At 47.3% G+C, this 26,375-nt stretch overlaps 1 protein-coding gene across 2 annotated transcripts in view; it reads left to right on the top strand.

Moving 5' to 3' along the window:
- Window positions 1-26,375, top strand: part of LOC142290417 (macrophage scavenger receptor types I and II-like) — a 240,175-nt gene that overhangs the window by 120,584 nt on the left and 93,216 nt on the right. For both annotated transcript variants that reach the window (XM_075334377.1, XM_075334371.1), the window contains 2 exons: window positions 8,385-8,737; window positions 16,769-16,955. In XM_075334377.1, coding sequence (XP_075190492.1) covers window positions 8,385-8,737; window positions 16,769-16,955 — 540 coding nt within the window. The remainder of the gene's footprint in view (window positions 1-8,384; window positions 8,738-16,768; window positions 16,956-26,375) is intronic.

Genomic DNA, 26,375 nt, shown 5'->3' with positions numbered 1-26,375 from the left:
GCTTTGGTTAGTAACCCGATGTTTATCCTAGTTACGTGCAGGAAGCCCACACTTCCCCGCTCAGCTCGCTCCGCCCCCTCCTGCCCACGGCATGTATTGTACACACGTACACACACACACACACACACACACACACACACACACATGGTCCCGCTCGGCTTACCTGCGGTGATGAAGTCCCGCCATCTCGACCTCAGCGCTGTCACTGTTCTCCATGGCCGCCGCTTGTCACATCACCTTCTCTCGCTTCCGACCCGAGACTGACTAGCGGTGACGTCACGGGCCTCTCGCGATACTTGGTGTGAAGGTGCCGGTCATTGAACTCAGTGACAGGGGCTGTCAGTGTGCTGGAGATCAGCGCAGGTAATGTACCTCGCTGACAGCAGCACTTGTCATGCCCCGCAGTGACCTGGGCTGACCCATTGATGTTAGCTCAGGTCACTGCACTGCTCTCCCAGCCAATGGGGAACATCCTGCTCTTCATTGACTGGGACAGTGTGGATCGTCATGGCAACCCCTTGGATTACACCAGACCTGGATTTGTTTTTCATTCTAATAAATTGGTTAAAGAGGGAATGTTTTGGGGAGTGTTTTTTCAAATAAAAATGTGTTTGTCGTCTATTTTTTTTTATTACTGACTGGGTTGGTGATGTCGGGTATCTGATAGACGCCTGACCTCACCAACCCCAGGGCTTGATGCCAGGTGACATTACACATCTGGTATTAACCCCATATATTACCCCGTTTGCCACCGCACCAGGGCGCGGGATGAGCTGGGGCGAAGCACCAGGATTGGCGCATCTAATGGATGCGCCACTTCTGGGGCGGCTGCGGCCTGCTATTTTTAGGCTGGGGAGAGTCCAATAACCATGGACCTCCCTAGTCTGAGAATATCAGGCCCCAGCTGTCTGCTTTACCTTGGCTGGTGATCCAATTTTGGGGGACCCCTACGTGTTTTTTTTTAAAATTATTTATTTAATTTAAAATAACAGCGTGGGGTGCCCTCAGTTTTGGATTACCAGCCAAGGTGAGGTTGCCAGCTGTGGTCTGCAGGCTGCAGCCGTCTGCTTTACCCTAGCTGGCTACAAAACTAGGGGGAACCCTACGTCATTTTTTTTTTCATTTTTTTGGCTAAATACAAAGCTAAGCACCCCTTAGTGCCACATGAAAGGCACCAAAGGGTGCTCCACTTTTTCTCCACTTTTTCTCCATTTTTTCTCCACTTTTTCTACATTTTTTCTCCATTTTTTCTCCACTTTTTCTCCACTTTTTCTCCACTTTTTCTCCACTTTTTCTCCATTTTTTCTCCATTTTTTCTCCACTTTTTCTCCACTTTTTCTCCACTTTTTCTCCATTTTTTTCTCCACTTTTTCTCCACTTTTTCTCCACTTTTTCTCCACTTTTTCTCCATTTTTTTTCTCCACTTTTTCTCCATTTTTTCTCCACTTTTTCTCCATTTTTTCTCCATTTTTTCTCCACTTTTTCTCCATTTTTTTCTCCACTTTTTCTCCACTTTTTCTCTATTTTTTTCTCCACTTTTTCTCCATCTTTTTCTCCACTTTTTCTCCACTTTTTCTCCATTTTTTTCTCCACTTTTTCTCCATCTTTTTCTCCATTTTTTCTCCACTTTTTCTCCATTTTTTCTCCATTTTTTCTCCACTTTTTCTCCATTTTTTTCTCCACTTTTTCTCCACTTTTTCTCCACTTTTTCTCCATTTTTTTCTCCACTTTTTCTCCATCTTTTTCTCCTTTTTTTCTCCACTTTTTCTCCATTTTTCTCCATTTTTTCTCCACTTTTTCTCCACTTTTTCTCCATTTTTTTCTCCACTTTTTCTCCATTTTTTTCTCCACAATTTCCCCATCTTTTTCTCCTTTTTTTCTCCACTTTTTCTCCACTTTTTCTCCATTTTTTTCTCCACTTTTTCTCCATTTTTTCTCCACTTTTTCTCCACTTTTTCTCCATTTTTTCTCCACTTTTTCTCCACTTTTTCTCCACTTTTTCTCCATTTTTTTCTCCACTTTTTCTCCACTTTTTCTCCATCTTTTTCTCCACTTTTTCTCCATCTTTTTCTCCACTTTTTCTCCACTTTTTCTCCACTTTTTCTCCACTTTTTCCTCCACTTTTTTCCTCCACTTTTTCTCCACTTTTTCTCCATTTTTTCTCCATTTTTTCTCCACTTTTTCTCCACTTTTTCTCCACTTTTTCTCCATTTTTTTCTCCACTTTTTCTCCACTTTTTCTCCACTTTTTCTCCATTTTTTTCTCCACTATTTCTCCATCTTTTTCTCCATTTTTTCTCCACTTTTTCTCCACTTTTTCTCCATTTTTTCTCCATTTTTTCTCCACTTTTTCTCCATTTTTTTCTCCACTTTTTCTCCACTTTTTCTCCACTTTTTCTCCACTTTTTCTCCATTTTTTTTCTCCACTTTTTCTCCATTTTTTCTCCACTTTTTCTCCATTTTTTCTCCATTTTTTCTCCACTTTTTCTCCATTTTTTTCTCCACTTTTTCTCTATTTTTTTCTCCACTTTTTCTCCATCTTTTTCTCCACTTTTTCTCCACTTTTTCTCCATTTTTTTCTCCACTTTTTCTCCATCTTTTTCTCCATTTTTTCTCCACTTTTTCTCCATTTTTTCTCCATTTTTTCTCCACTTTTTCTCCATTTTTTTCTCCACTTTTTCTCCACTTTTTCTCCACTTTTTCTCCATTTTTTTCTCCACTTTTTCTCCATCTTTTTCTCCTTTTTTTCTCCACTTTTTCTCCATTTTTCTCCATTTTTTCTCCACTTTTTCTCCACTTTTTCTCCATTTTTTTCTCCACTTTTTCTCCATTTTTTTCTCCACAATTTCCCCATCTTTTTCTCCTTTTTTTCTCCACTTTTTCTCCACTTTTTCTCCATTTTTTTCTCCACTTTTTCTCCATTTTTTCTCCACTTTTTCTCCACTTTTTCTCCATTTTTTCTCCATTTTTTCTCCACTTTTTCTCCACTTTTTCTCCACTTTTTCTCCATTTTTTTCTCCACTTTTTCTCCACTTTTTCTCCATCTTTTTCTCCACTTTTTCTCCATCTTTTTCTCCACTTTTTCTCCACTTTTTCTCCACTTTTTCTCCACTTTTTCCTCCACTTTTTTCCTCCACTTTTTCTCCACTTTTTCTCCATTTTTTCTCCATTTTTTCTCCACTTTTTCTCCACTTTTTCTCCACTTTTTCTCCATTTTTTTCTCCACTTTTTCTCCACTTTTTCTCCACTTTTTCTCCATTTTTTTCTCCACTATTTCTCCATCTTTTTCTCCATTTTTTCTCCACTTTTTCTCCACTTTTTCTCCATTTTTTCTCCATTTTTTCTCCACTTTTTCTCCACTTTTTCTCCATTTTTTTCTCCACTTTTTCTCCACTTTTTCTCCACTTTTTCTCCACTTTTTCTCCATTTTTTCTCCACTTATTCTCCACTTTTTCTCCATTTTTTTTCTCCACTTTTTCTCCACTTTTTCTCCACTTTTTCTCCACTTTTTCTCCATTTTTTTCTCCATTTTTTCTCCACTTTTTCTCCACTTTTTCTCCACTTTTTCTCCACTTTTTCTTTTTTTTTTCTCCACTTTTTCTCCACTTGTTCTCCACTTTTTTTCTCCACTTTTTCTCCACTTTTTCTCCATTTTTTTCTCCATTTTTTCTCCACTTTTTCTCCACTTTTTCTCCACTTTTTCTCCATTTTTTCTCCACTTTTTCTCCATTTTTTCTCCACTTATTCTCCACTTATTCTCCACTTATTCTCCACTTTTTCCCCACTTTTTCTCCACTTTTTCTCCACTTTTTCTCCACTTTTTCTCCATTTTTTTCTCCATTTTTTCTCCACTTTTTCTCCGTTCTTTTTCTATGGTTGGTCTACCCATTAGCTCTGCCATGCATACTGTAGCTCTACACCTACTGCACATGTTACTTTATGATTGACATCTCTTTCGTACCAGAGCTGTCTAAGCCTACTCTGACCCCATATTTGTCATTACTATATTGTCCTTGTACTGTATTATGACATTTGTATCATGTGTTTCATTTCTTGCTGTGTTGGAATTTTTTTGCTGCATCCCAATTGTACCTCTACATTGTTTGAGTTTATGTTATTGTTCTCTCACTCTTATGTGATACTGATTATTGTCATTTTTCATGATTACATGCAGATAAGTCCAATCTGACGAAGGCTCAGGCCGAAACGTCATTTGTAACTTGTTTTGGACAAAAACATATATGCTTATGAAAATTTTTTTTTCTTAATACGGACTAATAAAGAGTGATTTTGCATTACTATCCGTTGTGACTTACTGACTTAGTCTGGGAGATTTAGAGTGCCGAGGTTACTCACTAATTTTATCTATTATTTCCTCTGAGCACCTATATACCAGTGAGCAGAGCTTCCTCTACAGTAGTTCTCCTGATTAGGCATGCCCTTACCTCATGAGCAGGGCATTGCAGCTTTGGTAGCAACCATTACGACATGGAGTCTGCTGCTGTGGACCCGAGAAGAGTGAGTGCAGATTCATTGCACCCACACTCCTCACATGAAGGGTCCGCACTCCTAGAAAATGGGGGATACGTTCCCTGAGTGTCTCCCCCCCATATTCTAGACGGTCCAGAGTCGTCGTGGGACCCCTTTATTTTTTTTCTTACAATAAATTGGTGAAAGAGGAAATGTTTTGGGGACTGTTTTTTCAAATAAATTTCTTTTGTCGATTTTTTTTTTTTGTTAGTACTGACAGTTTATGATGTTGGGTATCTAATAGACGCCATGACATCACAAACTGCTGGGCTTGATCTCAGGTTACTTTACAGCTAGTATCAACCCGATTTATTACCCCGTTTGCCACTGCACCAGGGCACGGGATGAGCTGGGGTGAAGCGCCAGGATTGGCGCATCTAGTGGATGCGCCACGTCTGGGGTGCCTGCGGCCTGCTATTGTTAGGCTGTGAAGGCCCAATAACTATGGACCTTCCCACCCTGAGAATACCAGACCACAGCTGTCCGCTTTACCTTGGCTGGTGATCCAATTTGGGGGGGACCCTACTTTTATTGTGTAATTATTAATATTTATAAAATAATTATAAAAAAGAGCCTGAGGGGACCTCCACATTGGATCCCCAACCACGGTAAAGCTGCCAGCTGTGGTTTTCAGGCTACAGCCGTCTGCTTTACCCTAGCTGGCTATCAAAAATGGGGGGACCCAACGTCATTTTTTTTTTAACTATTTTTTAAATAGAAAAAATTAATGGGCTTCCCTGTATTTTGATTGCCAACCAAGGTAACGGCAGGCATATGGGGGTGGCAACCCATAGCTGTCTGCTTTATCTGCGCTGAGAATCAAAAATACCGCGGAGCGCTACGTCATTTTTTTAAAGATTTATTTTACAGCACTGTGATGTCCAGCAATCAAAATACAGGGAAGCCCATTTTATTTTTAGTTATTTAAATAAATAATTAAAAAAATATATATGGGCTCCCGCTGCATTTTTTGTATTGCTAGCTAAGGGTAATCCAAGCAGCTACTGGCTGCTAACCCCCACTGCTTGGTGTTACCTTCACTGGCAATGGAAAATCCAGGGAAGCATTTTTTATTTTTTTTGCCAAAAAACTACAAAAAAAGGACGTGAGCTTCGCCATATTTTTGTATGCTAGCCAGGTATAGCAGGCAGGTGCTGGAAGAGTTGGATACAGCGCCAGAAGATGGCGCTTCTATGAAAATGCCATTTTCTGAGGCGGCTGCAAACTGCAATTCGCAGCAGTGGGGCCCAGAAAGCTCAGGCCAACCTGGGCTGCGGATTCCAATCCCCAGCTGCCTAGTTGTACCTGGCTGGACACAAAAATGGGGCGAAGCCTACGTCATTTGTTTTCTAATTATTTCATGAAATTCATGAAATAATAAAAAAAGGGCTTCCTTTTATTTTTGGTTCCCAGCCGGGTACAAATAGGCAACTGGGGGTTGGGGGCAGCCGTACCTGCCTGCTGTACCTGGCTAGCATACAAAAATATGGCGAAGCCCACATAATTTTTTCAGGGGGCAAAAAACTTCTGCATACAGTCCTGGATGGAGTATGCTGAGCTTTGTAGTTCTGCAGCTGCTGTCTGTCTGTATGGAGAAGAGCAGACAGCAGCTGCAGAACTACAAGGCTCAGCATACTCCATCCAGGACTGTATGCAGAATTTTTTTGCCCACCAAAAAAATGACGTGGGCTTCGCCATATTTTTGTATGCTAGCCAGGTACAGCAGGCAGCCACGGGCTGCCTCCAACCCCCAGTTGCCTATTTGTACCCGGCTGGGAACCAAAAATATAGGGAAGCCCGTTTTTTTTTAATTATTTCACTTATTTCATGAAATAATTGAAAAACAAATGACGTGGGCTTCGCCCAATTTTTGTGTCCAGCCGGGTACAACTAGGCAGCTGGGGATTGGAATCCTCAGCACAGGTTAGCCCGAGGTTTCTGGGCGCCTCTGCTGCGGATTTCAGCCGTCCCAGAAAATGGCGCTCTCATAGAAGCGCCATCATCTGGCGCTGTATCCAACTCTTCCAACAGCCCTGGAGCCGGGTGGCTTGTTGGGTAATCATGAGTTAATACTGGCTTTGTTTTACTAGCCAGTATTAAGCCAGAGATTCTTAATGTCAGGCACGTTTGACCCGGCCATTAAGAATCTCCAATAAAGGGTTAAAAAAAAACACCACACAGAGAAAAAATACTTTAATAGAAATAAATACACAGACACATTAGAGACTCCATCTTTATTACCCCCTGTCAGCCCTCTACGATCCTGCTCTTCTGTCTTCTTTCTTTCTAGTGTAGTAGTAGTAGTGACGATTGTAGTGAGGATGAGGTTCCCCAGCTCATCACTTGGGGCTGGGGAACCTCATCCTCACTACAATCCTCACTAGTGTAGTAGTAGTGACGATTGTAGTGAGGATGAGGTTCACCAGCTCATCACTTGGGGCTGGGGAACCTCATCCTCACTACAATCCTCACTACAATCGGGAAGCAGCATGCAGCCTTCACTCCGTGAGTGTTCAGTGCTGGCTGTAAGCGGTAACAGCGGTAACGCTGACAGATGCGTTACCATAGCAATGGTGCTCTCGGAGCCGCGGTTAGCGGTGACGTCACCGCTAACTGCGTTGCTATGGCAACGGTGATCTCCGTTAATGACCGGCTGTGTCAGCCGGTCCCTAACGGAACGGGGAGTCGACCGTTTGCTAGAGCATGTCGCCGGTACACGGCGATACACATATGTGCACCGTGTACCGGAGAGATGCACTCGCAGGTCCTACATGACGCGTCACAGTCATGTGACCAGTCTGTAGCCAATGAGATAATAGCCACGTGACTGGTCACATGGCTATTTTGACGTCACGATAGGTCCTGCATCTCTGCTGGCAGTGCCGTCACCGGGAGGATTCAGCGATCATCGGATGGAATAGCGGCAGGAGACAGAGTGCAGAAGGGATCGCGAGGACCGGTAAGTGTTATGGCAATGTTTATTAACTGTTTGTGTATATTTTAATGCATTTTTATGTGTTTGTGATTGTCTCCTATTATAGCCTATAGGTTCGAGTTTGGTTCGTCGAACCGAACTCGAACGGGACCCCCGTTCGGCGAACCGACCTCGAGCCGAACCGCGACCGGTTCGCTCATCTCTAGCCACCACCAGGATGCTAGGTTGGTGCTATGAAGGTATTTGGCTTCAGGCAGAAGATGGATCGCTCTCACCTAACAAAGCACTGCACTAACGCTGGCTCTATAGCTATGTCTGCATTCACCGTTTTGCAGCCTGGCAATTTATGGAGCTGCTAGCAGCTACTAACTACTGGCTTCAGCCCTTACAAGGACTATTTAGGATTTTGCTGCATGAACGCTATCTCATAGAAGGCACTGCACTGTCCCTATAGCTAGTTCTACGATTTCTTCAGCTGCTAGCAGCTACTGGACACTGTGTTCAGCCCTTACAAGGATCTAAGAACCCTCTCCCGCACACAATACAATCTATCACCACTGCCAGCTCCTTATCACTGCGTGTTCACAAAATGCCTTATATAGCCCCTATGACGCTGTGCGGCTAAGCCAATCATAGTAACACCACAACAAAGATGTCTGCAGCGTTACTGTGAGGGCAAGCAACATCAGATGTATTCACAGGCACCAGGAAGTTAGAAATGAAAATGAAAGTATCGGTGCGGATATTGTTTTATCCTGTCGGCTAGTGAATAGCGCGAATAGCCCATTATCCGTCAGATAGCGAATAGTGGCAAATACATTCGCTCATCCCTAGTACCGATCTCAAAACGTTTAGCCATGATTATACAATGTAAAGTGTAAAATGAATGTTTTGTGCTTGGTTTGTCTCCTGCTTTGTAGGGCATTCTGCTGTTTTTGAACAAACTACTCAACAAGAATTCCCCAAACAACTTCATACTGAAGAAAATAAGACAGAAATAAAAACGCACAGCATGGATGATTACATTCAGATCATATATGACCTACAAAAAGACCTCTCAACTTGCAAAGAACAAACCTCACTAAACTCCGAAGCCCTGAAAAACCTAAATCAGATGATAAATAATGCCACGCTACAGTCTAAGAAAAACCAAGATCAAGTCCAAATTGTGCAAAATACAGTCAAGCTCCTAACAGCTTCATTGGATGACAGCAAAGTAAAAATTGATGACATAAACACAACAATTTCCGCAAAGTACTATCTAATAGAAGAGGTATGTTAATTGCAAAGCACCACAAATACCATAAAATATAGCAGTGTTTATCATGGGAATATTTACGGTATATCAGAAACTGCATAGTGGCTGATAAATTGATGCAGATATCTGATGTTTGTCCAATGATGATTGTATCAATGTATCTAACAGAAGAAATAAAGGAACTTTATAGATTGCACAATGAAAGAAAGGCGAGTAAGTAGCAGCACATTCATTAGGGAACTTAAAAAACTAGAGGTTTATTTAATCAAATCATTAAAAGCATTGTCCAGACATTGTAAGACACTGATGTGTTTCACGAGTATAGTGCACCCTTAATCATAGTATATCATAATTCTAACATGCTACATAATATATAGAAGAACCTCATCTCAAATCAGACAGAGTTCCACCCACAGTTGGACAAGACACACCTGGATAATCATGGATGATTAGAAACCCAATAGCAACAAGAAAAGAAAAAAACGCTCAGAAAGAACATTTAAAAAGAGAGAGAAGAAAAAAAAAGGGCAGGGCTCAGAAAGAACATTTGAAAAGAGAGAAAAAAGGGACTAAAAGAACTAAAAAGAGAAAAAAGGGACTAAAAGAACTAAAAAGAGAAAAAAGGGACTAAAAGAACTAAAATAAGGGCATCTTTTTTTCTTCATATTTTAAATGTTCTTTCAGAGCCCTTTTATTTTTTCTTCTTTTCTTCTTTTTCTCTCTCTCTTTTTAAATGTTCTTTCTGAGGTGTGTCAGTATCTTACAATGTCTGCACAATGTTTTTAATAATTTGGTTAAATAAATCTCTAGTTTTTTTAAGTTCCCGGATGAATGTGCTGCTACCTCCTCTCCTTTCTTTGATTGTGCAATTGTGCTGAGCGGCACCAGCAGGACCAGCACTCTCCGGATCAATTATTCAGTGGCTTTACCTTGGGACAGATGAGCGTGGTCAGTGCCTATTTCCCTTTACTTTGTTGCCTATTACAACTTTATGGATTATTTTAATGAAATTCCTCAAATACACATACTTCATGATAAGTTTAAAGTTTATGTTTTTTATCCATTATTTTACTTTTTATTTCATAAATCAATAATACACCTAAAGTTAACAACTTTGTAATATCTCTTATCAGAGAAATCTGCTTCTTTCCCATCCTGGATTGATCTTTCACTCTCATTTCATGGGTAAAATCTGTATTCAGTTATTACTGAAGAAACAGAAGATGATAGATGGTGCTTTTAAAATTCTGTGGAAGGGGGGGCCGACGCAGACATTCTGCTGGAATTTCTCCTAAAATGACAGTTACAGTTCTTCATAGAACTTTATGAGTACCAACTGTCATCTCCTATCTCAGCAATGGGAAAATATGTATTAACTGACAGAATTTACCCATAAACTGAGAATTTTGGTAATGAATGATTAGTCCAAGAGGACAAAGAATAAGATTTCTGTATAACATATATTATAAAGTGTATTATTTTCATGTTCACTATTGATTTATGAAAAAAAAAATGAAATGACGGTTACTCTTTAAGGAAACAGGATCAGCTCAAATTAAAATTTTAGAGATTTTATTTTCCTGTTGAAAGCATTGTCTTGGGAAAATAAGCTCTGTTCATATACCAAAGAGATATGGACATCATAGAAGAAAGTCAGAAAGCAGAACACCGTTTGTAAGATTGGTAAGATGTTTCGGATGAGCTGTCCCATCCTTGTGTGGAAGGAAAGGCCAATGCAACGTTTTCATCAAACACAAAAATATATGGCCATGGCTGGACCTGGCATAAAAGCAAGACTCATCTTAATCTACCAATATTCTGCAAGTAAGATAAGGTGAAAAGAATATTCACCAGCAACTATACTTTTTAAAGTGGGTTTCCCACCAATACATCCCCAGCATATGATCATGTAAATGGGTTTTCCTGTGAACAAAGTTAATTTTGATGTATAGACCTTGGAATAATCATAATTTCCACAATTGGATGTTATTTAAAATGTTTCTGTGCTAAGATAATCTTATATAAAGTGTGTGCCCTTGCTATGTACTGTGTAATGAGCGTGTCTGCCCGTACATATCATACCACATCTCCTGGGCCGGAGAGGAAGTAAAAAGTATACAGACATTACAGCACAGGATCACAAAATATTCTTTGTTTAAGATAAAACATTTGTTAAAATCAGGCAGGGAAATGTTTTCTCTAATAAAAAGAATCAGCTATGGTCCAATGCAATGATATCTGTATACTCTCTTTTGCCTCCTCCCTGGCCCAGGAGGTGTGGTATTGTCGCGGGCGGAGGAGGGGACGCCGCGCTCTCCCACTGCTCGGGTCCGGCTGCCGCTGCGGCTGCTGCGGCCTGCTGCTGCTGCTAGGTGGCTCGAGCGATGGGCCGGATCCCGGGGACTCGAGTGGCGCTCCTCGCCCGTGAGTGAAAGGGGATTGGTTTTTGGGATAGTTTATTGTCCGTGACGCCACCCACGGTTGTGGTGATTTGTTGACACCACCGCTGCTCTGTATGGGGATCCCGGGAGTGATGGTATGGAGCAGCTAGATGTTAGTCCTCCCCTCCGTGGGTAGGGGGTTGGTTGTCCTGGGGCCCAGTGATGAGGTGGGTGATGCAGAGCTTGGTGGGGCGCAGGGACGCGGGGGCAGCGCTGTGCCTTGCGGCACTGTGGTACACACTCAGCCTGAGACGATGACACAGTTCTCGGTAAAACACACGGCTGGAAATACGGTTCCCACGGACGGCTGCACTTGCTTTTCCCCAGTAGTTGACGGTGACGGTCCCTTTTCCTGCACCTAAGATGATGATGGTTGCGATGGGTTCCCACCGGTAACCCGCTCCCCGGCTTGGATATGTGCCGGAGGAGCCCTACTTTGCCCGCAGGCACTGGCCCTGAGAAACTGGTGCCCTGGCGGTGGCGGTGTCTCTCTGTAACGGTTGGACTGTTGCCTTCAATCGGGACTTGCTTGTTGGGAGACCCAGAGGTCCCCTTCACTAACGGATTTGGCAAATTCACGGCGACTCCTAGCCTTGCCGGGATCCGAAAGGCCCCTGCCACTGGTGCTGACTGCTCTTCGTATACCGCTCCGGTACCGCCGGGCCACCACCCGTCCGCGGTCCTTCCAGCAACCTCCAAGCAGTCACCCCTGCAGACAGTCACCGCCGTCTGCTGACCTTGCTGTCTCAGTCCGGGTCACACACCCGGACCAGCTTCAGGCTTTCTTAACTGTCACTTTTTACTTCTTCTCTCAAGCTCCTCTACCACTTCCTTCTACTTCACTCCCCTGGCTTGAACTGCCTGGTTCTCCCGCCTCCAGGGCTGTGAACTCCTCGGTGGGCGGAGCCAACCGCCTGGCCCACCCCCTGGTGTGGACATCAGCCCCTGGAGGAAGGCAACAAGGATTTTAGGTTAGCCTTGGTGTTCCTAACTGGGGTGTAGGGTGTGGTGGTGTTATGACCTGTGACTCCTGGCTTGCCCAGGGCGTCACATTCCCCCTTAGCAAAATGCAGACCGTCAGCGGGCTGCCCGTCCAACACCGGTTTTATTTTCTGAAAAATATATAAAAGGTAAACATAATACAACTTATGGCATCATTCTACATCGGGAGGTTCGGTACTTAAACGTTGCTAAACATTAAAACGGTTGCGGCTGCCGCTCTCACCCACCCAAGTAACCTGGCCCTGATGCTGCCCCTAAAACCCAGGCAGCACCCCTTGACCCCAGTCCAGCACAAGTTACCCGAGCGGGATCTGTCCTTCCCCTCCAGAGGGTAGCCACCGGTTCCTGTGGTGGCTGGGCCCCAGCCTGCTCCACTGCGGGCCCTCCCTCCAACCTGCCTCTCCGGAGGCGGTAAATGCGGAAACGGTAACGGTAACATAACTTATTTACAAGCCACTTAACGTTTGTGGTTGCCCTGCAAGTTCACGGGCTTGTCCATGAGCAGTTCCTCATGCAACTTTTTAAACGGTCCCCACGGGGACAACGGTGCCGGCAACGGCCGGTTGCAAATCACGGTCAATCAGGTGACTGTTCGGTTATCATCTTATCATCATCTTTTTCAAACTTGCAAACAAAACTCAGTGGTGGTCCCAACGGGGACTGTGCAACGGTGCTCCGCTGCCATTACTCATACTCTTCGGCATCACCTGAGGGAGGGGGCGCTGCGCTCACACGGGACTCCTGGCTGCCCCTTAGCTTAGCGTCTAGCGCGAACCACCCCCTCTCCCCACAGTGCCGGGTGTACTGCATGATGTCGCCCGGCATCAGGTTACGGCCGGGATTCTCCTCAGGCAGGTGGGCATTCACATCCCGCCGGGCTATAAACACTTCGGCCTCCAGGCCCGGTTCATATATAAACCCATAGCCCCGGCGGACATCAAACCGCCTCACCTGCCCTTCGTACAGCGGCCCCCGGACACGGAACATTGCCTGACGGAGACTCTCTTTTTCCCGGATTGCACGGGCCACCAGTTCCGCTTTCTTCCTCTCCCTCTCACCGATCTCCGGGCCCAACGGTACCGGCTCCCTGTCCCAGTACGGCGCTGCTGTGAGCTCCGGCGCACGGGTCGGGCCCCCGCAAGACCTGTTTGACATTGCCCACTGCTGGTACTCTGGGTGACAGGTCCCGCGGTGACGTGGCCTTAGTCGCTGCCTTGCATCGGCAACCCGGCACAACCTCAGCCGAGGTGTGGGGGATGGGCACAGGGGCTTTCTGCAGTTGGACCTTCGGCACGGAGCGGGTCATCGGCTCCGGCTCGGGGACTTTCTCCGGAGACGCCTCCGGTTTGGTTTTCGGGGCTTTCCAGGGCAACACCTCCGGTCGACTACGGGCTCCGGCTACAGGTCGGCCCGCCTGGGCGGGCATGCTGGGTATCGCTACCGGTTGCGGTGGTAGCGGGCCTAATGGCGGGGTTACGGCTTCCGAGACGGGTGGCGAGAGAGGCAGCGGGGGGAGAGGGCTTGGACCGGGTCCCGCAGCCGCGATGACCAGCCCTTCGAGGGCATCGGGGCGTGGGTCACTCACCCTCCCTTCCTCTGCTTCCTCCTCGCGTCTCCGCACGGTCGCTATGACGTCCGCCATGTCGGTCTCCCACTCCTCCATGAGGAGCTGCATCTTGACCTGCAGCCCCTTGGTAGAGCTGCGCGGTCCGGATCTCCACCCACGCCGCGGTTCCAGGCGCGGGGGCTACGGTGCTGCGGGACGGCATGAACATGTTGCTGGCGGCCTCTCCCAGGAACAAGATGGCTGCAGGGTCCTGGCGTCCCTGCCTTCATAGCCGCGCTCACATGCAGCTAGCCGCCATTGCGTCCCCCTTAGCTTCTTTCCGGCCCCTCCTCTATTGGGGCGGGGTTTTGGCCTTCGCGCCTCTGCTACTCGAGAAGACGCTCGAGCGGGAACTTTTCGCGCCAAAGATGGCAACTTCTGAAATTTTTCAGCCGGATACCTCCGGCGGTCACAAGGCGCACCTCTACCCAACGGCAGAGCGGTAAGATCCTGTTCGTGACGCCAAGTTGTCGAGGGCGGAGGAGGGGACGCCGCGCTCTCCCACTGCTCGGGTCCGGCTGCCGCTGCGGCTCCCGCGGCCTGCTGCTGCTGCTCGGTGGCTCGAGCGATGGGCCGGATCCCGGGGACTCGAGCGGCGCTCCTCGCCCGTGAGTGAAAGGGGATTGGTTTTTGGGATAGTTTATTGTCCGTGACGCCACCCACGGTTGTGGTGATTTGTTGACACCACCACTGCTCTGTATGGGGATCCCGGGAATGATGGTATGGAGCAGCTAGATGTTAGTCCTCCCCTCCGTGGGTAGGGGGTTGGTTGTCCCGGGGCCCAGTGATGAGGTGGGTGATGCAGGGCTTGGTGGGGCGCAGGGACGCGGGGGCAGCGCTGTGCCTTGCGGCACTGTGGTACTCACTCAGCCTGAGACGATGACACAGTTCTCGGTAAAACACACGGCTGGAAAGACGGTTCCCACGGACGGCTGCACTTGCTTTTCCCCAGTAGTTGACGGTGACGGTCCCTTTTCCAGCACCTAAGATGATGATGGTTGCGATGGGTTCCCACCGGTAACCCGCTCCCCGGCTTGGATATGTGCCGGAGGAGCCCTACTTTGCCCGCAGGCGCTGGCCCTGAGAAACTGGTGCCCTGGCGGTGGCGGTGTCTCTCTGTAACGGTTGGACTGTTGCCTTCAATTGGGACTTGCTTGTTGGGAGACCCAGAGGTCCCCTTCACTAACGGATTGGGCAAATTCACGGTGACTCCTAGCCTTGCCAGGATCCGAAAGGCCCCTGCCACTGGTGCTGACTGCTCTTCGTATACCGCTCCGGTACCGCCGGGCCACCACCCATCCGCGGTCCTTCCAGCAACCTCCAAGCAGTCACCCCTGCAGACAGTCACCGCCGTCTGCTGACCTTGCTGTCTCAGTCCGGGTCACACACCCGGACCAGCTTCAGGCTTTCTTAACTGTCACTTTTTACTCCTTCTCTCAAGCTCCTCTACCACTTCCTTCTACTTCACTCCCCTGGCTTGAACTGCCTGGTTCTCCCGCCTCCAGGGCTGTGAACTCCTCGGTGGGCAGAGCCAACCGCCTGGCCCACCCCCTGGTGTGGACATCAGCCCCTGGAGGAAGGCAACAAGGATTTTAGGTTAGCCTTGGTGTTCCTAACTGGGGTGTAGGGTGTGGTGGTGTTATGACCTGTGACCCCTGGCTTGCCCAGGGCGTCACAGTATGATCAGACCATGTCCCTGTATGGTCAGACACCTCCATTACACAGTACATAGCAGGGACACAAATATAAGATTATCTCAGCACAGGATAATACTTTTTAATTACATACAATTGTGAAAATTACTATTATTCCAAAATCTTTTGATTAAAATCAACATTGTTCTTGGGAAAACTCCTTTAAGGCACATGGATAGACTGGGACTGAGGGTCAGGAATTCCTTTTACAAGCCAGCGTTGAGAATTGCTGATGAGCAGCCACTCCTACTCTGACAACCTCAAGTCTTCTGTATATTACATTTACTATTTCTCTTGGTAGAGCCCATATTTCACTATCTCACATCATCCCACAGCAAAACCAGTTGTTTTTTCTGGGGTTCTTTGAAGTTTGACAAGGAGCTAATTATTATGGTAATTATTATGGTGGCTTTCTCTTTAAAGAGGTTGTCTGTGATGAAACAATCCTTTAAGATACATAAATAACATTTAGAACAGTTGCAGTGTAAGTTGCTGGAAAAAAAAAATCAGCTGAATCGATCGAAAAAAATGAATCTTCTAATTCTATAATACTGGCTACTGTCCATAGACAGATACTCCGCTCCATTGGCTGCAGTTTGTTTATAAAAGAAGTAATTGGTGCTTTTCTCACCCTCCCCAAGTCTAGAGCTGAGTCTCCTCAGCTACTCTTTGTCTCTGTTGTCTTCAGTGCTGACGTTCTATGTTGGCAGAGCTGCAGACAATCACTGAGCTCAGCAGTTCATTCTGAGTTGATGACACAAGCTCAGTTGTTGACTGCTGACTAGTGATGAGTGAGCTCTACCATGCTTGGGTGCTCGGAACTCATAACGAGCAGTCGAACTCTCGGATGGGCTCAACTCGTGTACTGAGTGTGATGGAAGTCAATGGGGGACTCAAACATTTTTATGGAAGATCTTCCAGAAAAACGCTCGAGTTCCCCATTGACTTCTATTATACTTAGTACACGAGTTGAGCCCGTTCAAGAGTTCACTGCACAATATGAGTACCGAGCATGGTAGAGCTCACTAATCACTACTGCTGATGTAAAGAGACACCGGTAGCAGTGGCGAGAGTCAGCACTGGACCTGAGGAGGGTGAGTAAAGATTAGTTAGTTTTTTTTGTTTAAAACAAACTGCAGCTGAACAATTGCCGTTACCCCTTTAACGTTATACTAACACGAGCCATTTTTGTCCAAATATTTCATTAAAAAATATACAAAAAAAGTCACCAACATCACATGCTTTATTCCAACTCTAACATAAATATTACTGTTTTTAAACTTTTCAACTCTCTGTTTTAAAGGAAATTGGGCAACAGAACACATATTTTCGGAATGCGTCCATAGATTTGACTAATGTAAAAGACAAATATATTATCCTGGAACAAGAAATGAAAGAGGAAGTGAAAATACTGAATCAAGTCACTAATGACCTCAAATTAAAAGACTGGGAACAGTCGGCTACATTAAAACACTTAACACTTGTTCAAGGTAAGATTTTTAACTAGCAAAGCAATAATAATGGTAAAAGGGATTTTCTTATTTCTTGTAATAAAATATTGTTTTTAGTAGTAATAAAATACCAAACAACATTGCACATCAGCAGACATACGAGTCACAAAGCAGCATCCATTATTTGTAGACTGGATAAGTACAATAACCAACCAATAAATGTATAGGAGAACAGTGGATATTTCGCCAGATTTCACAATATACACTCAATACATATTACTTAAATATTTTAGATCTGATGAGTCTGGTGTACTTACTTTTAAGAAGTATCAGAATGGACTGTATAATTCTAAAGTTAAAATAAGCATTTTATGAGTCCAGATAAATCTAATGTCAATATCAGGCAGGAAAACTTTCACAAATGTATTATATAACGCTGTTGACATGGGTAAATACTCAAGCCTCCTCAGGTTTAAAAGATCAATTTTGTAATGTTTGAAGCATGCATTGTGAAATGCGGTGACAGATCCTCTTTAACATATTTAAATGGTGTATACGAGACTTAAAAAAAAATGTCCCTAAACAATAAAAGACAGTGAGTTGCTACCCACCTCCCTGTTGTGCCCGACGCCGTTCTTCGCCGTCACAGATTTGCCACAGACATACTCCTGCCAGCAATACAATTGCTTGGTCAACAGATCGTAGGCGTCTTTTCTGGTCTGCTCTCTAGATGAGGTGGAACATCTGACGTCATGCTGATTGACAGCGGGCTCCACGCTGCCCAACTGGGAGAAGCGGCTGTCAATCACTCGCTGTTCCACCCATTCTACAGAGCAGAGCAGAAGAGAAGCCTCCGCTCTGTTGACATGACATCAGCGGAAGCAGCTGAATGAGTCTGTGACTACACTGTTCCGGTCAAGAACAATGCCAGGCACAACAGGCAGGTAGATAACACCTACCTGCCTGTTAGTGCGCCCCTGAGGCTTAAGTTGCCACAGGGCACTACACCTCACCAGAGGTGCAGTATTTATCCCAGGTAAGGAAGTGGTCATTGCCGGTAAACCACCACAATCCACCACCATACACAGTTAGTTGCCCTCTCACTGGGACAGGGCTGGGGTAGAGAAATTGGAGGGTGGCTATCACTAATGTAGTGGATCCTTTGCTCACTAGTTCAGGAAGCCGGGGGGAGGAGCTATTCACAGAGGAGCAAGGCGACACACACACACAGTTAGTCAGCAACCAGGAAACAAGTGAGACACAGGAAGACACGGTCGCTGAGGGGAGAGCTGCGCCATAGCTCCCTCAGGACCGAGCGTAGACTACAGGGTGCGGAGCCCTAGGCTGGTGAGAACTGCAAGTCCCGCCAGCAGAATCAGCCGGGGCAGAGGATTTCAAGTCTTCTGACCCACACACAGTGCCCAGGGCACAGCAGTATATAGAGCCAGAGGTCGTGACCATTGGGCGGCCCCATCTACGGACTCACGCTGCCTGCCATACGAGACGGGCAAAAAAACATTCCCAGGACTCGAGTCCCAGCATAGCTCCAAGCCGCAGGGACTCACACAATACAGTGCAGGGAGGAAGGGCTCGCTGAAAGAAACACTGGTTCTGACCTTCGAACTATCCGGGATCGGCTGGAGGCCATTACAGCGGAGTTCGGCAGTCGAAAGGCGGTGACATCTCAGTGAGTAAAGAACTTAAACTGCAACCGCTGTGTCATCTAATCCTTACCGCGCCCCGCGCTCCTTCATAAAAGTGGACTACTACCCCTCACATCCTCTCTGGGGCCTAAGCTCTGCCTGTGGAGAGCTATACCATCTGAGCTGCATTATCATGTGCCCCAGAAAAGACCTCCTGCAGCGGTGGCGTCACGAATAACTACTCCCATCATCCCCATCTTTATGGACACCACCAGGGTCACGAAACCAGGCCTGGCTGCTGTGACATCCCAAACCCTCACCGGCCCAGTGACGAGTAACCCTCAGGACCCCGTGGACGCGTCATTAGTGCTTTTTTTTAAGTCCTAAATATACCCTTTAAACCTTTATAATTGCAAGACTACATATACATTACTGTACATGATTGTATTGGATGCTGTCACCGATCCTGTTAGAAAGTTTAACATTGACGAAAATGGTGAAAAAAGCCATCTGGGTATTATAGTCCATGGGGTCTGAGGTGTGAAAGATTTGACACTTTGGTCATATTTGTTGTTTGCTTCTATGACTCAGAAGAACAATGGAAATGATCATGGTACCTGGATCCTGCAAACTGACTGCAGCGATGGAAAGAAATACCTGAGGATTATGTGAGACTAATCTGGAAAGGTTGCTCTACAACATTTAGATGCTCAATATCATATTGAGGAAAGATAAATAAGTAGCAATTCTTTACAGGCAATGTATCAGGTGATTAATGCTACCCGTACCATAGGCAGCATGGTACAGGGAAAAGCTCAGTAAGTTCAGTCCATGAATAAGAATAAGTTTAGAAACAAACCAGGAACCGAGGAATGATCCAAACGGACAATAAGACAAAGACAGAGCTTTTTTCAAAGTTAAGCTCATATTCATATATATCACCTCTTGACAAACTCGGAAGACTGGAACCAGCAACTCAAGGTTTGTTCAGGCTGAGCATCAATATGTGTATAGAGGGGAGCCTCGTATAAACCCATGTTGTTGTACTACAGACAGTGCTTAATTTTCACTTATATGTAATTAAAACCATTTGTAATATCGGGAGCAAAACACAAACAGTGATATTGCACATAGTACCTTGTTTTCCCGAAAAAAAGACCTACCCCAAAAATGAGCCGTAGCATGATTTTACAGAATTTTTAAAGTATGCTTGAAAAATAAGCAATAGTTGCATTCATCAAAGAGAGAACTCCAGCACACTACACCAGTAAATGTAGAGACGAAATTTGTGAATCAAAAAGCTTCTTTATTACATGGAAGTCCAAACATAAAAGTCCAAACAGAAAGTTTCGATCAATAAGGTCTTCATCAAAGGACTATCTGTGTGTGACAGGAAGCGGTGAGCTAGAGGTCAGAGATGCAACGCAGTGAATCCCAAAGGGACTCGTGGCCACAATATGTAAAAAAAAAAATTCAATTGGACTTGGATTATATGTCACTTAAAGTAGTCTGCTTTTAGGAAAGGGATATATTTCATTGTGTCTTGTACGTCCAATAGAAATTAATATGTATAAGGGCAGCAGAGCTCTTCAGCGGATGCTGATACAAAATTAATAGTATAGTATTGTAAGTACATCCACTTATGTATAAGTAATACGTATCAATCCGTGCAGGGATGCATATTAGCAATAGGATCCAAATGGAAATCTTATTAGGGTCACAGTGAAATGCTGAATTGGAACACCCGTAACGGGTAAATGACAGAAACCTGCGTGTAAAATGGACAGACCGGCTCCCTGCGTGTTGTGACTAGAGTTGAGCGCGGTTCGCGGTTCGTGGTTCTCCAGTTCGCGGTTCGAGTGATTTTGGGGGGTGTTCTACATCGAACTAGAACTCGAGCTTTTTGCTAAAGCTCGATAGTTCTAGTTACGTTCGAGAACGGTTCTAGCAGCAAAAAGCCAAGCTAATTACTCCTCTGGTTTCTGTCGCATGTGCCATGTACCAAACTCCTCCCCAGTAGAGTTGAGCGCGATTCGAGGTTCTCCAGTTCTAGGCTCGAGTGATTTTGGGGCCTGTTCTAGATCGAACTAGAAACTAGAAGACTTTTGCAAAAAGCTCGATAGTTCTAGAAACGTTCGAGAACGGTTCTAGCAGCAAAAAAACAGCTAATTCCTAGCTGGCTTTCCGCTGTAATAGTGTAAGTCACTCTGTGACTCACACTATTATGAAATTTCAGCGTATAGTGTGCGGGAACAGCGCATTCAGATCACTGCTGCTGGGATAATGGCGATCGACATTTTTTTTTTTTCCTTGTCTTCCTTCCCTAAGCGCGCGTGTGTAGTGAGACAGGCCAGCATGTCAGCCAATCCCAGACACACACACAGCTAAATGGACTTTTAGCCAGAGAAGCAACGGCAAGTGTGATAGGATGTCCATGTCACATCTCCCTGCATTATAAAAACAGGTATCTGCCCGTCCAGATGCCATTATCTCTTCTGCGTCTGGGTGTCAGTCACCGCTGGCGTAGCTCCAGTCTCGGATACTGCTATGTACGCTCTACACACAGCGCTATACAAAATAGGGATAGAAGTTTCTATTAGCCCTTGTAAGGGCTAATAACAGCAGGCTCAGAGCCATAGGTGACAGTCAGGTCCGTGGAAACAGATTTTAACAACTACAAAAGATAACAGCGTCTGTGTAGCTAAGCTCAGGGACTTCCTCGCTGCATTTCCCCATTAGGAGGGATAGAAAGTGAGGCTTCCTTTCCTCTACCCAGACCCACAACCCTGCCACTGTACCCTCCTGCCCTTTGCACACTCAAGCTCATTGTTACTAAGCCATTATACTAATGCGAACTCATTGGGGTCACGGAATTGGTGACGCACATCCGGCCGCATTAGTGATGCCGTTGCGTGTGACACCGATGAGCGATTTTGCATCGTTGCAAAAACGTGCTAAATCGATCATCAGTGACATGGGGGTTCATTCTCAAAAATCTTTACTGCAGCAGTAACGAGGTTGTTCCTCGTTCCTGCGGCAGCACACATCGCTCCGTGTGACACCGCAGGAACAAGGAGGCTCTCCTTACCTGCCTTCCGGCCACAATGCGGAGGGAAGGAGGTGGGCGGGATGTTCGTCCCGCTCATCTCCGCCCCTCCGCTTCTATTGGGCGGCGGTTCAGTGACGCAGCTGTGACGCTGAACGAACCACCCCCTTAGAAAGGAGGCGGATCGCCGGTCACAGCGACGTCGCCGGGCAGGTAAGTATGTGTGACATGTCTGGGCGATGTTGTGCGGCACGGGCAGCGATTTGCCCGTGTCGAACGACAGATGGGGGTGGGTACCCACAATAGCGATATCGGAACCGATATCGCAGTGTGTAAAGCCCGCTTTAGCCATTATACTAGCAAACACTGAGTAAACTTAGTGGCATCCTAAAAGTGGCTGTTGGACTTCCATTAGTGTCCCACTAGTGCAAATCTATTTGCAGCACCTCTGCATTGCACACTCAAGCTCATTGTTACTAAGCCATTATACTAGCAAACACTGAGTAAACTTAGTGGCATCCTAAAATTGGCTGTTGGACTTCCATTAGTGTCCCACTAGTGCAAATCTATTTGCAGCACCTCTGCATTGCACACTCAAGCTCATTGTTACTAAGCCATTATACTAGCAAACACTGAGTAAACTTAGTGGCATCCTAAAAGTGGCTGTTGGACTTCCATTATTGTCACACTGGTGCAAAGCTATTTGCAGCACCACTGCATTGCACACTCAAACTCATTGTTACTAAGCCATTATACTAGCAAACACTGAGTAAACTTAGTGGCATCCTAAAAGTGGCTGTTGGACTTCCATTATTGTCCCACTAGTGCAAATCTATTTGCAGCACCTCTGCATTGCACACTCAAGCTCATTGTTACTAAGCCATTATACCTGCAAACACTGAGTAAACTTAGTGGCATCCTAAAAGTGGCTGTTGGACTTCCATTATTGTCCCACTGGTGCAAAGCTATTTGCAGCACCTCTGCATTGCACACTCAAGCTCATTGTTACTAAGCCATTATACTAGCAAACACTGAGTAAACTTAGTGGCATCCTAAAAGTGGCTGTTGGACTTCCATTACTGTCCCACTGGTGCAAAGCTATTTGCAGCACCTCTGCATTGCACACTCAAACTCATTGTTACTAAGCCATTATACTAGCAAACACTGAGTAAACTTAGTGGCATCCTAAAAGTGGCTGTTGGACTTCCATTACTGTCCCACTGGTGCAAAGCTATTTGCAGCACCTCTTCATTGCACAGTCAAGCTCATTGTTACTAAGCTATTATACTAGCAAACACTGAGTAAACTTAGTGGCATCCTAAAAGTGGCTGTTGCACTTCCATTAGTTTCCCACTAGTGCAAATCTATTTGCAGCACCTCTGCATTGCACAATTAAGCTCATTGTTACTAAGCCATTATACTAGCAAACACTGAGTAAACTTAGTGGCATCCTAAAAGTGGCTGTTGCACTTCCATTAGTGTCCCACTAGTGCAAATCTATTTGCAGCACCACTGCATTGCACACTCAAACTCATTGTTATTAAGCCATTATACTAGCAAACACTGAGTAAACTTAGTGGCATCCTAAAAGTGGCTGTTGCACTTCCATTAGTGTCCCACTAGTGCAAATCTATTTGCAGCACCTCTGCATTGCACACTCAAGCTCATTGTTACTAGAGTTGAGCGCAGTTCGCGGTTCTCCAGTTCGCGGTTCGAGTGATTTTGGCTGGTGTTCTAGATCGAACTAGAACTCGAGCTTTTTGCTAAAGCTCGATAGTTCTAGTTACGTTCGAGAACGGTTCTAGCAGCAAAAAGCAGGGCTTTTTACAGCTACAGTGTGCAGGAGCCATCGCTGGCAGCCTGCCAGAAGCTGGTAACCAAGATAAACATCGGGTATCCAAGCAAAGCGCTTTGGTTAGTAACCCGATGTTTATCCTAGTTATGTGCAGGAAGCCCACACTTCCCCGCTCAGCTCACTCCGCCCCCTCCTGCACGCGGCATGTACACACACACTCACACACACACACACTCACCTGTCCCCAGCCAAGCAGTCCACGACACTGACGTCCTCAGCGCCACATGACCCCGCTAGGCTCCACCCACTTCACACTCCGCCGCCAGCACACATGGCTCCGCCCACCTGGCACTCTGCACACATGGTCCCGCTAGGCTCCGCCCACCTGTCACTCTGCACACATGGTCCCGCTAGGCTCTGCCCACCTGTCACTCTGCACACATGGTCCCGCTAGGCTCCGCCTACCTGGCACTCTGCACACATTATCCCGCTAGTCTCTGCCCACCTGTCACTCTGCACACATGGTCCCGCTTGGCTCCGCCCACCTGTCACTCTGCACACATGGTCCCGGTATGCTCCGCCCACCTGGCACTCTGCACACATTGTCCCGCTAGGCTCCGCCCACCTGTCACTCTGCACACATTACCCCGCTAGGCTCCGCCCACCTGGTACTCTGCACACATGGTCCCGCTAGGCTCCACCCACCTGTCACTCTGCACACATGGTCCCGCTAGGCTCCACCCACCTGACACTCTGCACACATTACCCCACTAGGCTACGCCCACCTGGCACTCTGCACACATGGTCCCGCTAGGCTCCGTCCACCTGTCACTCTGCACACATTACCCCACTAGGCTCCGCCCACCTGTCACTCTGCACACATGGTCCCGCCAGGCTCCGCCCACCTGTCACTCTGGACACATGGTCCCACTAGGCTCCACCCACCTGACACTCTGCACGCATTACCCCACTAGGCTCCGCCCACCTGTCACTCTGCACACATGGTCCCAGTATGCTCTGGCCACCTGGAACTCTGCACACAAGGTCCCGCTAGGCTCCGCCTACCTGGCACTCTGCACACATTATCCCGCTAGTCTCTGCCCACCTGTCACTCTGCACACATGGTCCCGCTAGGCTCCGCCCACCTGTCACTCTGCACACATGGTCCCGGTATGCTCCGCCCACCTGGCACTCTGCACACATTGTCCCGCTAGGCTCCGCCCACCTGTCACTCTGCACACATTACCCCGCTAGGCTCCGCCCACCTGGTACTCTGCACACATGGTCCCGCTAGGCTCCACCCACCTGTCACTCTGCACACATGGTCCCGCTAGGCTCCACCCACCTGACACTCTGCACACATTACCCCACTAGGCTACGCCCACCTGGCACTCTGCACACATGGTCCCGCTAGGCTCCGTCCACCTGTCACTCTGCACACATTACCCCACTAGGCTCCGCCCACCTGTCACTCTGCACACATGGTCCCGCCAGGCTCCGCCCACCTGTCACTCTGGACACATGGTCCCGCTAGGCTCCACCCACCTGACACTCTGCACACATTACCCCACTAGGCTCCGCCCACCTGTCACTCTGCACACATGGTCCCAGTATGCTCTGGCCACCTGGAACTCTGCACACAAGGTCCCGCTAGGCTCCGCCTACCTGGCACTCTGCACACATTATCCCGCTAGTCTCTGCCCACCTGTCACTCTGCACACATGGTCCCGCTAGGCTCCGCCCACCTGTCACTCTGCACACATGGTCCCGGTATGCTCCGCCCACCTGGCACTCTGCACACATTGTCCCGCTAGGCTCCGCCCACCTGTCACTCTGCACACATTACCCCGCTAGGCTCCGCCCACCTGTCACTCTGCACACATGGTCCCGCTAGGCTCCGCCCACCTGTCACTCTGCACACATGGTCCCGCTAGGCTCCACCCACCTGACACTCTGCACACATTACCCCACTAGGCTACACCCACCTGGCACTCTGCACACATGGTCCCACTAGGCTCCGTCCACCTGTCACTCTGCACACATTACCCCACTAGGCTCCGCCCACCTGTCACTCTGCACACATGGTCCCGCCAGGCTCCGCCCACCTGTCACTCTGGACACATAGTCCCGCTAGGCTCCACCCACCTGACACTCTGCACACATTACCCCACTAGGCTCCGCCCACCTGTCACTCTGCACACATGGTCCCAGTATGCTCTGGCCACCTGGAACTCTGCACACATGGTCCCGCTAGGCTCCGCCCACCTGACACTCTGCACACATGGTCCCGCTAGGCTCCGCCCACCTGGCACTCTGCACACATGGTCCCGCTAGGCTCCGCCCACCTGGCACTCTGCACACATTACCCCACTAGGCTCCGCCCAACTGTCACTCTGCACACATGGTACCGCTAGGCTCCGCCCACCTGTCACTCTGCACACATGGTCCCAGTATGCTCTGGCCACCTGGAACTCTGCACACATGGTCCCGCTAGGCTCCACCCTCCTGACACTCTGCACACATGGTCCCGCTAGGCTCCGCCCACCTGTCACTCTGCACACATGGTCCCGCTAGGCTCCGCCCACCTGTCACTATGCACACTTGGTCCCGCTAGGCTCCGCCCACCTGTCACTCTGCACACATTACCCCGCTAGGCTCCGCCCACCTGTCACTCTGCACACATTACCCCACTAGGCTCCGCCCACCTGTCACTCTGCACACATGGTCCCGCTAGGCTCCGCCCACCTGGCACTCTGCACACATGGTCCCGCTAGGCTCCGCCCACCTGGCACTCTGCACACATTACCCCACTAGGCTCCGCCCAACTGTCACTCTGCACACATGGTCCCGCTAGGCTCCGCCCACCTGTCACTCTGCACACATGGTCCCGCTAGGCTCCACCCACCTGACACTCTGCACACATTACCCCACTAGGCTCCGCCCACCTGTCACTCTGCACACATGGTCCCGGTATG

Source organism: Anomaloglossus baeobatrachus, chromosome 1 (assembly GCF_048569485.1).
Source record: "Anomaloglossus baeobatrachus isolate aAnoBae1 chromosome 1, aAnoBae1.hap1, whole genome shotgun sequence".
Lineage (NCBI taxonomy): Eukaryota > Metazoa > Chordata > Amphibia > Anura > Aromobatidae > Anomaloglossus > Anomaloglossus baeobatrachus.
The sequence above is the reverse complement of the archived record's forward strand: the minus strand, read 5'-3'. Positions and strand labels throughout refer to the sequence as shown.